At 37.4% G+C, this 12,037-nt stretch overlaps 2 protein-coding genes across 2 annotated transcripts in view; one reads left to right on the top strand and one right to left on the bottom strand.

Moving 5' to 3' along the window:
* Positions 1-10,313, top strand: part of epas1b (endothelial PAS domain protein 1b) — a 58,297-nt gene extending 47,984 nt beyond the window's left edge. The window contains 5 exon segments of the mRNA XM_067421677.1: positions 3,400-3,863; positions 3,938-4,034; positions 4,255-4,360; positions 7,359-7,505; positions 7,593-10,313. Of these exon segments, the coding sequence (XP_067277778.1) occupies positions 3,400-3,863; positions 3,938-4,034; positions 4,255-4,360; positions 7,359-7,505; positions 7,593-7,744 (966 nt within the window). The 3' untranslated portion in view covers positions 7,745-10,313.
* On the bottom strand, positions 1,462-2,245 carry LOC137045557 (uncharacterized). The gene is made up of 2 exons (XM_067422264.1): positions 1,716-2,245; positions 1,462-1,642 (listed from the first exon to the last, which is right to left on the bottom strand). Exons 1-2 carry the CDS (start codon positions 2,168-2,170, stop codon positions 1,462-1,464), a joined length of 636 nt encoding a protein of 211 aa, XP_067278365.1. The 5' UTR covers positions 2,171-2,245.
* Positions 10,314-12,037: the final 1,724 nt, after the last annotated feature.

The following is a 12,037-nucleotide window of genomic DNA, read 5'->3' as shown; positions in this document are numbered from 1 at the left end:
AATGGGTAACCAAACAGTTGAAATACCATGGTTACCATACACAATTTGCTTACCCATATTCTTGAAAATGTGTTGTTTTGTGTTCAGAAGAAGAAAAAAAAATCAGTAAGCGTAAGGGCAAGTAAGTGATGATTTTTGGGTGAACTGTCCCTTTTATATGTTATAATATTTTTAAATATCTGCTGATGTTGCCTATGACTGCACACTGAAAATAAAAAGTAAATTTGCTAGTAAATTAAACAAATAATTAAAGCTGCTAGCAGCGATGACGGGCCCAAGCCGGTGGCACCACCACCCTGGTGGCTTCAGGCAAATTGTGCAAGACAGACAATATGCATTTAAACAGGAGAGTATTTTAAAATTGCTCAAATATGCCACATTTACCGCAGCAGCTGGTGCCGCTATGACCACAAGCCACACCCATGATGTAATTTAAATATAGATGAATTCTAATGTAATATGATATAATAGGTAATTTTCAAATATGTGCAAAGTTATCTTTTGCAGCTCAAAATTTTGTAAGTCCAGAAGGCCAGTATTTAATTCATGGTCTTTTTATTTTATTAACACAATTATTAAACTAATTATATAAAACTATATTGTTAGTGCCCTACAAATGAAGTAGGATTCACCACATTAGCTGCAGCAGTTGGTGCTGCTATGACTACGAACCACAACAGTCACATCTATGAGATCAATTAAATTTAATGAATCAATTTCATGTCAGATGATGTCACATCAATTTCAAATGAGCGCAGAATACCGTCCGAATGGTGATATTGTATTATCCTAACACTTCTCTTCATGTGTTTTTGACCTACCTTAGCTATTTACAATCTTATGCAATTAAGCATGCTTTCATTTCAATATTTGTAGCATCCAATAAAAAATGTTAATTACAAAATTACCAATTGGAGCCAAATCACAGAAACTGCAGCAATGTTTTTTATAAACTCAGCAAAAAAAGAAACGTCCTCTGACTTTCAACTGTTTTTACTTTCAGTAAACTTAATGTGTGTAAATATTTGTATGAACACTAAAAGAGTCAACACCATAAGACATAATCTAAAAATGTTTTACAGACATGTGACTAACAGAAATAGAATAATGTGCCCCTGAATGAAGGGAGGCTCAAAATCAAAAGTACCAGTCAGTATCTGGTGTGGCCACCAGCTGCTTGAAGTACTGCAGTGCATCTCCTCCTCATGGACTGGACCAGATTTGTCAGTTCTTGTTGTGAGATGTTACCCCACTCTTCCACCAAGGCACTTGCAAGTTCCTGGACATTTCTGGGGGGAATGGCCCTAGCCCTCACCCTGCGATCCAACAGGTCCCAAACATGCTCAATGGGATTGAGATCCGAGCTCTTCGCTGGCCATGGCAGAACACTGACATTGCTGTCATGCAGAAACTCATGCACAGAATGAGCAGTATGGCTGGTGGCATTGTCCTGCTGGAGGATCATGTCCGGATGAGCATGCATAAAGGGTACCACATGAGGGAGGAGGATGTCTTCCCTGTACCGCAAGGCATGGAGATTGCCTGCAATGATAACAAGCTCAGTCCGATGGTGATGTGATATACCGCCCCAGACCATGACGGACCCCCCACCTCCAAATCGATCCCGCTCCAGAGTACAGGCCTCGGTGTAACGCTCATTCCTTCGACGATAAACACGAATCCGTCCATCACCCCTGGTGAGACAAAACCGTGACTCATCAGTGAAGAGCACTTTTTGCCACTCCTGTCTGGTCCAGCGAAGGTGGGTTTGTGCCCATAGGCGGCGTTGTTGCTGGTGATGTCTGGTAAGGACCTGCCTTACAACAGGCCTACAAGCCCTCAGTCCAGCCTCTCTCAGCCTATTACGGACAGTCTGAGCACTGATGGAGGGATTGTGTGTTCCTAGTGTGACTCGGGCAGTTGTTGTGGCCATCCTGTACCTGTCACGCAGGTGTGATATTCGGATGTACCGATCCTGTGCAGGTGTTGTTACACGTGGTCTTCCACTGCGAGGATGATCAGCTGTCCTTCCGGTCTCCCTGTAGCGCTGTCTTAGGCGTCTCACAGTGCGGACATGGCAATTTATTGCCCTAGCCACATCAGCAGTCCTCATGCCTCCCTGCAGCATGCCTAATGCACGTTCACGCAGATGAGCAGGGACCCTGGGCATCTTTCTTTGGGTGTTTTTCACAGTCAGTAGACAAGTCTCTTTAGTGTCCTGCGTTTTTAGAACTGTGACCCTAAATGCCTACTCTCTGTAAGCTGTTAAGGTCTTAACGACCATTCCACAGGTGCATGTTAATTAATTGATTATGATTAATTGAACATGCATGGAAAACATTGTTTAAACCCTTTACAATGAAAATCTGTAAAGTTATTTGGATTTTTACCACATTATTGTTGAAATACACAGTCCTGAAAAAGGGACGTTTCTTTTTTTGCTGAGTTTATTAGTGTCAGGTAAGTGTAAGATGCGCGTCTAAATTTTATGGAAGTTTATTATAAACTTTATTATAAAATTTACTTAGACTGACTGGGTAAACCCAGCCTGATCTGCCAGCGATTTGACTTCGCCCTGCAACACAGTCTGAAAACCTGTACATTCATTTCTACTGCTTCTGTTACACTTTTGCGGGAACAAATCACAGACTAACTTATTCACCTGGCACGCACGCTATTGGCGAGTTTAGTAGTCTGTTTAGTTGACTATCCAATTGCATACAGAGTCATTCAAATAATGCTAATTGATCAATAAATGGTAAATATTGATCAATAAATTGTATGAATCCTTGCCAAACCGCATGGATGCAGTCCTTCAAGCTCATGGAAGTCATACAAGATAATAAAATTTGGATCTCACAGCACCACAACTTAATTTGCTGACATATTTTTCCATTTGCTGTAAATTTGTTCCATTTCTGTATAGGCGACAAAACTTTTGTCTTGCCAAAATTTGACCTTTCTGTCTTGATTAAATGATAAATATTTTTTCTGTGAAAATTATTTATTTCAGTGCATTAAACATCATTTGGGAGGGTTTTAGCTTTTCATATGAGCTATTTCTAACACCAATTAATTAATTAAAAGTCAGGTTAATATCAGGTATTTCTAGAAAATAGATAAGCGACAAGACTTTTGTCAGGGACTGTATATATATATATATATATATATATATATATATATATATATATATATATATATATATATATATATATATATATATATATATATATATATATATATATATATATATATATATAAACATATAAATAAACCTGAAAGTTACCATAAAGCTTATCTTCTTATTTCGTTCTTGTGATCCTGTCAATATTAGATTTTTAGGGGATATTGCATGTAGGTACTTGTCTTTCTGACCTTGACCCCTTCATGACCTTCCAGACTGACTTGAGTGATCTGGACTTGGAGACGCTGGCTCCCTACATCCCCATGGATGGTGAGGACTTCCAGCTCAATCCTATCTGCCAGGAGGAGCCGGCATCTGAGATTGGAGGCCTGACAAATAACAAGCAGAGCTTCAGCAACATTACAAGCCTCTTCCAGCCCTTGGGGTCGCCTTCAGCAGACCCCTTCCAGCCCAACATGGGTTCAGGAGGGGAAAAGCAGAGCATCAACGGAGGTTCTGTGGAGTCATGGCCATCTGTTCCATATAGCAGGGGCCCCATGCAGATGCCTCCTTACCACGATCCCGCCAGCACCCCGCTGTCCTCTATGGGAGGGCGTCAGAATCTGCAGTGGCCACCTGACCCTCCATTAACAAGCAAGGCTGGAATGATGGATCCTTTAGTTGCAAAGCGGTCTTGCCAAACCCTCCCAGCAAATCAAATGCCATCTTATTTGCAAAGGTAATTCTGCATGTTACACGATTTGTCTCGTGTCTTTGGATTTGCATTGGATGACACCTATTTTTGTTTTGCAGGCCCATGGAGAACTTTGTGCAGAATTACAGAGATATGAGCCCAGCTCGTATTGCTCTCGCTAACAGTTTCAAGCGCTCGTTCACGGAGATGACCATGGTATGTTCATATTTAACTTGAAATAACGTGATTTATGTTTTCAAATATAGACTTCCAGTCAAAGGTTTGGACAATAGTTTTTGTTTTGTTTTTTGTTTAACTATTTCCAAAGTTTAGAATGAGAATAAATTCATTATTATATTTTTTCAATTGGGTGAGTTTTATGTTTAAATTATATGTCTCATATCTTATACGTCTTATTGCATGTTGTATGTTTCAGGGCGAGACATCCCCCACTAAGTCACAACAGACAGTGTGGAAGAGACTTCGGCATGAGAGCTGTGCCGTCATGGACAGGAAATCACTCAGCATTAGCGCTTTGTCAGGTATTACACTGAAAGTTGATATTAGTGGTGTTTTTAAGAATTCCTTTTGAAAAACTACATTACATACAGTATATATATATATATATATATATATATATATATATATATATATATATATATATATATATATATATATATATATATATATAAACAAAAATAGTGCTTTTATATTTTAAAAAATATATAGCTTATACACACTGATATATATATATATATATATATATATATATATATATATATATATATATATATATATATATATATATATATATATATATATATATATATATATATATACATATATACACACACTTAAATACACATATGTGATATATATAAAATATGAGGTGGGCATAGATACATTTTTTTTATTAATCTCGATTAGAATGGCTTATCTGAATTCTGCCGAAGGCTTTCAGAATGTGTGTGCTACCCTCTCACGTACGTTACGCTAGGGGTGTAACGGTACAGATTGCTCACGGTTTGGTTTGTATCACGGTTTTAGGTTCACGGTTTCAGTACGGTTCTGTATTTACTGTGTTCAGGGAAAAAGGACTGCTATCAAATAAAAATAAATCAAATAGAACAAATAACTTAAATACAAGCAGCACCACAAATAAATACTATTGAGCAAAGATACTAATAAAATAAACAATATTTTTCAGGTTTTTTAGGTAGACACTGTCTGTTTTTTAGTCAGAGAAATTGAATAAAGTAATCAAATATAAAATAACTGCATATTTACTGTTTGACATTAAACAGTAAAGGTTACTGCCCCTTTAAGACCTAATGCAGGGATATGCGTCGTGTTTCTCGACTGTATAAAGTTCATTTAAGCCATATTGAGACTATGTCTGCTTGGATACTCATCAAGATGGACATGTTGACATACTTTGACATATATACACACTCACGTAAAGGATTATTAGGAACACTTGTTCAATTTCTCATTAATGCAATTATCCTGGTCAAGAAAATCTCCTGAACTCCGAACTGAATGTCAGAATGGGAAAGAAAGGTGGTTTACGCAATTTTGAGCATGGCATGTTTGTTGATGCCAGACGGACCGATTCAGTTACTGGGATTTTCACGCACAACCATTTCTATGGTTTACAAAGAATGGTGTGAAAAGGGAAAAACATCCAGTATGCGGCAGTCCTGTGGGTGAAAATGTCTTGTTGATGCTAGAGGTCAGAGGAGAATGGGCCGACTGATTCAAGCTTTAAATGCCACGGCCTACCTAAGCATTGTTTCTGACCATGTTCCGACCATTTCTGACCACCATCCTCTGATGGCTACTTCCAGCAGGATAATGCACCATGTCACAAAGCTTGAATCATTTCAAATTGCTTTCTTAACCATGACAATGAGTTCACTGTACTAAAATGGCCCCCACAGTCACCCGATCTTAACCCAATAAAGCATCTTTGGGATGTGGTGGAATGGGAACTTTGTGCCCTGGATGTGCATCCCACAAATCTCCATCAACTGCAAGATGCTATCCTATCAATATGGGCTAACATTTCTAAAGAATACTTTCAGCACCTTGTTGAATCAATGCCACGTAGAATTAAGGCAGTTCTGAAGGCGAAGGGGGGTATTAGTATAGTGTTCCTAATAATCCTTTAGGTGAGTGTATATACATACATATGTACACTGATCAGGCATAACATTATGACCCATCGAGGCATAGACCCCTGAAGGTGTGCTGTGGTATTTGGCACCATGTTAGCAGCAGATCCTTTAATTCCTTTAAGTTATGAGGTAGGTCCTCCATGGATCAGACTTGTTTGTTCAGCACATCCCACAGAAGCTCGATTGGATTGAGATCTGGGGAATTTGAAGGCCAGTCATCAACTCAAACCCATTGTTGTGCTCCTTAAACAATTCCTCAACCATTTTTTCTTTATCACATTATCCTGCTGAAAGAGCCTACAGCCACCAGGGAATACTGTTTCCATTAAAGGGTGTACATGGTCTGCAAAGATGCTTAGGTTGGTGGTACCTGTCAAAGTGAATGGCCGGTCCCAAGGTTTCCCAGCAAAACATTGCCCAAAGCATCACACTGCCTTCCCCGGCTTGTCATCTTCCTATAATGCATCCTGGTGTCATGTGTTCTCCAGGTAAGTGCCATGCCATCCACGTGATGTAAATGAAAACGTAAGTGATGTGATTCATCAGACAGAGTCACCTTCTTCCATTGCTCCGTGTGTAGTTCTGATGCTCACATGCCCACTGTTGGTGCTTACGGCAGTAGACAGGGGTCATCATCGGCACTCTGACTGGTCTGCGGCTATGCAGCCCCATATGCAATAAACTGTGGTGCACTGTTTATTCTGACACCTTTCTGTCAGAACCAGCATTAACTTGAGCAAATTTGAGCTACAGTAGCTTGTCTGTTTAATTTGGACCACACAGGCCAGCCCCTTGGTCTCCACGTGCATTAGTGAGCCTTGGTTGCTCATGACCCTGTCGCCGGTTCACCACTGTTGCTTCCTTGGAGCACTTTTGATAGATACTGACCACTGCAGACCGGGAACACCCCACAAGAGCTGCAGTTTTGGAAATGCTCTGCAGCCATCTAGCCATCACAATATGGCCCTTGTCAAACTCAAATTCTTGCGCTTGACTTTTTTTTGCGTCTAACACATCCACTTTAAGGACAAAATGTTCACTTGCTGCCTAATATATCCCACCCACTAACAGGTGCCAGATAATCAGTGTCATTCACTTCACCGATCATAATGTTATGCCTGAATGGTGTGTTTTATACATTTTTATACTTTTTTTTTCTTTCTTTTTTTTCTTGAAATCAAAGTTTATGTTTTGACTTAACCTCAGAGCTTGTTGGTTTGGCTTATGGCTTTTAAATATTTAACAAAGACTTTTTCAAAGTGGACGGCACTATTGCACTTTGTAGCAAAATACTAAAAGATTTTTAGCAGCTTTGTCATGCGTCAGAGACAATAAATGAGTAATCAGATTTATTTATACCTAGACAAAGGCATGGGTCATAATAGAGACATGGACCACCAGCACAGGAAGACCCAGTATTCGGGTAACCAGACCGGACAGGCAACAAAGCGCTACAGGGAACAGTGCTGTAACTACAGAGAGTTCAACATGCAGCCTTTCAAAATGGATGGTGAGCTCTTAAATGATAGAATCACACATCTGCACATGTACTTTATGCACTGTCGATGCTGATGCTCAGAACTGGTTGTGTTCGCAGGAATTGCGAGTCGTCTTATCGGGCCCTCCTTCGAGACCTACTCTCTGCCTGAACTGACGCGTTACGACTGCGAGGTCAACGTCCCGTTGCAAGGCAATCTGCATTTGCTGCAGGGCAGTGACCTCCTAAGAGCATTAGACCAGGCCACTTAAACTGGTTTCTACACTAGCCCACAGAAATGCAGTCTGGCTTTTCCCTGACCCTATCACTCATCTCACTCTCACCAACTTGACAATAACCTTCCCAGCTATAGCTCACCTCAGTTTGTACACAGACATGATTTTACACCCTCTCACAGTCATACTGTACCTACCTGACTGCATACATGACAAATGTAGCTTTCATTCTATTTTTATTGTCTACATCTTCATAAATTATATACATGTACTATTTTTTGTAGTTATAAGACTGTTGCTGAATGAATTTTAAGTATTTTTGGAGGAGTTTAAATGTTGTGTTGTCTTCGGCTGGCTGTCTGTTTCTCTGCTTGTCAGATGAGTTCATTGAAGCAGTTTTCAGCACATTTTCCTCGTCTTTTTCTCTACCTATGTCAGACAACAACAACAACAAAAAAGAAAAAAAAGAGAATCTACTGTAAGCTACTTGTTTTAAAATGTTCTAATTTCTTTCATTTGTTCTAACTTTCCTACCTCTGACATATCACTAAAGACCCCATGATATCAAAATGTCAGTTTTGAGCTCGTCTATATGTTGGTGCGGTGGTTCCTAACATGGAGTCCAAGGTGTGTTTAATTCAAGACTCTTACTCTTATTAAATAAATAAATAAATAATTCACAATCAATAAATATTAACAATAGCTGCTCTTCAGTTTGCATACATGTGCTGCTGTCCTTCCACTCGCTTCTCAACTCTTCTCTGGCACTCTTCAAATGAAGGGTTGCCAGATATCATAAAAACGTGATTATTGTGCTTTATGTTGAAGATATTCTCAAAACATGCCTCTTAAAAATGCATTATAATAAGCAGAAATGGCAAAAACTGATTTTACCAGTATTCTACTAAATTAACAAGCAGGGAATGTAATTTATCACAAATAAAATAGTTGAATGTGAAATATTGAATTAAATAAAAACAATCAAATGACATGAATTATTATAATAATTTAACTTATTAAATATGTAAGAGGGGGGGCTTTAATGACAAAAGTTGGGAACCACTGTGCTAGTGTACTAAAAGCTAGACTTTTTGGGGGAAAATGAAAAAAAATATATTGATAACATCCTCCTCCACTACACCGATTTTAGTCCAATCAGATTCTCTGAAAGAGCATGTCCTTCCCTCTGCAATCAGCTAGTAAATCGCAAATCATGGTTGAACACTGTAACATAACAACGCAATTAAAAAAATATTAAACCTTTTAAAAATATCGAACCCAAGCTTCCTGTTTCAGCAGGAAATGTATCAATAAAAGAACGAACTGTGCTCGCACGCCATTTCATGGGGTCTTTATGCCTTGTCTTCACTGACCACTTTCAATGTTTTTGCTATTCATGTGCCTTTGTTCGATTAGTGGCAATACTGTGTTTCTGTCTCTGATCTCTCTTTATTGCCTTATAGTGGAGACCACTTTAAATACATATATTTTTGTCAATTTAGCTGTAAACTTGCATATTTAAAGGAAGATGCTCTAAGAATTCTACTATAGATTTCTACTTTGAAAAAGTTAAGCAATTATTTGTTCTGGTACTTTGTCTTGTCTACACAGTAGATGTGAATCAGAGTCCTTATAGAGTCTGCAGTGCTGGTGTCCTGTGTTCGTTCTTGGTGGCATTTTCTAGAAATATGCGAATGCATATAACATTTATTGGCAGGCCAGTACAGTTGGGTTCATAATTTGGAGTTTAAAAAAATCTGTGTTTAGATATGTAGCATATTGGATCCTTATAAGTTTAATCTTAGTGATCTCTTGCGTTGTTTAAAGATGGTGCTCTGACCCATATGCCTTGTCAGATAATAACATGAACTGTCTTTTATTGGAATCGCCCTAAGGTTGTCTTTAAAGTTGAATCACAAAAGCATCCAAATTGTCTGTTATGTATGAATTCTCTAACATGAATCTAAACCCCTGGAGAAAAAAGAGTGACACATAATATTTAAAGTAATTCAAGGTACAAAGATGAGGTTTGGCACAAAATCCAGTTTTGTGAGTAGACTGGAGATGTGTTGCTTTATGGTGGAATAGCTGTGTGAGATTGTATCTGAGAGAGTGGCTATGCACAACTAAGCAAAGCTTATTCAGCACAAGAGTGAACTGCGTGAAATGTGTCTAGGTCATATATCAATCCAGAGGGAAAAAAAGTGTAAATTGTATTATAAGATTATAAGAAGTTGTGCCTGTTTTTAAGATTGTATTGCATTATTTTCGTTACTGTTACAACTAACTACAGATATCGTCTGAATGCAAAAATTAAATAAAATGCATTTAATGTGTAAAAAAACCTTTTTAGTATTTTAGTGTTTTTAAAAAAGTATTTTAGCAGTACGTTTTCTGATTTTAATTTATACTGTTTTAAAATCAAATGAGAATTATCATTGAGAAATAATGGAAATTACCAAAAACTCAGGTTAATGAGAATTTATGGGGGGGATAATTATGTATATATTCACACAAACAGTGCTGGGTAGCACTGATTATATGTAATATGGATTACATAGTAAGATTCCAAAAATTAAGTACTTATATTTTAAAATGCTCAAATTCAGATTTTGAGCATCAATTTTTTTATTGATTTACATATTACAAATGCAGTAAATTATTCATAATTTATTGATTTTCCCCTATTTTACATTTCTCTTTGCATTGATATGCAATTACAAATCATATTGTTTTTTATTGTTTTAAAATTATTTATTTTTATTTTACATTTTTATATTTTAATTAATTATTAGCTTTTTATCAATTTACGAACCCCTAAAGCACTTAATGATGTAGAATGTATTTTTTTTCTCTTTTATATTTTTATATAAAAAATGAATCATATTAGTAAATATGCACACATTCACTCTTATTTTCATTTGCCCAATATGTAAAAATACAAAACATTTCTTGCCACTTCAAATTCCATTATGATTTACATAAATAGTTATATTTTCAATTTAAATGGTGAAATGTTATTAAAATATATATATATTTTACTGTTGTTTGCTAAACGTTTTTATCCTAAAACAATTTTAAAATATTATGTTTAGCTTCTCGCACCTTACGACGCACTTTCACTTAACAAAAAATGTCACATTGGAATTCGCAACAAACAGTAAGCCCCGCCTTCTTTGATTTGATTGGCCATCTCACTCATTCTGACAGTGATGAGCACTGATAGACCGCTGAGGCAGACCAACCTAACAACAATTTGGCCATTTCTCATTATTCGAAGGGATTTGTCCCCCTCAATGTCTATGGTGGTTATGACCCTTGGTTACAGTAGACACAATATGAGAGTTGGAGAGAAACTGCTGTCCGAGCTGTGAGGGACAGACAAAGAGACAACAATGCTCAGCCTGTCCACTGATGCAGATCTCTTTAGAATTTACCTCATCTTGGATAACTCTTTGTGTCTAGGGAAAGCAATATTGTTGTTGGGTGAAGTTTTGAATATTTTTAGTAAATGGCAATAATTTTATTTTAAATTTACGGGTGCAAATCTTAACAAAAGCAAATCTAGGCCGATTTAGTCACTCAAAACTTAGCTATGAAGCAATACAGGATAGTTATTACTTCATTGTTTAGATATTAATGCCACCAGCGAAGGAAATGTTGAACTTGTGGTCCAGTCTGTAGTTTTCTCAAAGCAGTGCAGCCACGATGACAACGACGATGATGATAATGATACAGTTGTGCATTTGAATGTGCAGAGAGTCCTGGTGCATGTATGTCTGTCTAATACCTACTACTATGAAGGTCATTCACCAGAATGAGAACTCATGAACCCATTACGACGTTTGAATTTCAAATGATACTGCCCTTATCTGCTCGATTGGTTTTATTGTTATTCTTCAGCTTTAAAGACAACATTAGGGTGCTGATATGTGCACTCTAAAAAAAAATGCTGGGTTAAACCACCCAAGTTGGGTTGAAACAAACCCATGCAATTGGGTTGTTTTAACCCAGCGATTGGATTGTTTTAAGCAAACATTGGTTTGTCAACCCAATTTGGGTAGTTTTTAACCCAGCATTTTTTAGAGTGTAAATTAGGCAGTTTCTCATTTAAAAGTAAGCAAGTACTTACATATTTTAATATGCTAAATATATATGGACATTATTATCATACTGTTATAATGATTATTGTTGACATTACTGTATGGGAAATTTTACCCAATGAGTTGTATCTCTGCACTGATATCTTATTAAAGCATATCAATCTTCTGTTGCTGGTGTCTTTTTTTGGATTCATTTAGGTAGTAATTAGCCTGGATGCCAGCCGAA

The sequence above is a fragment of the Pseudorasbora parva genome, chromosome 17, assembly GCF_024679245.1.
Source record: "Pseudorasbora parva isolate DD20220531a chromosome 17, ASM2467924v1, whole genome shotgun sequence".
NCBI lineage: Eukaryota > Metazoa > Chordata > Actinopteri > Cypriniformes > Gobionidae > Pseudorasbora > Pseudorasbora parva.
Note: the sequence above shows the minus strand (reverse complement) of the source record. Positions and strands in the feature narration are given on the sequence as shown.

Excerpts from the sequence above, each read along its gene's own strand:
- LOC137045557 (XM_067422264.1), bottom strand. The coding sequence starts at position 2,170 with ATGCCCAGGGTCCCTGCTCATCTGCGTGAACGTGCATTAGGCATGCTG. Across the intron at positions 1,643-1,715 it reads AAAGTGCTCTTCACTGATGA|GCCTGTACTCTGGAGCGGGA; the intron begins GTCACGGTTTTG and ends CGTTACACCGAG.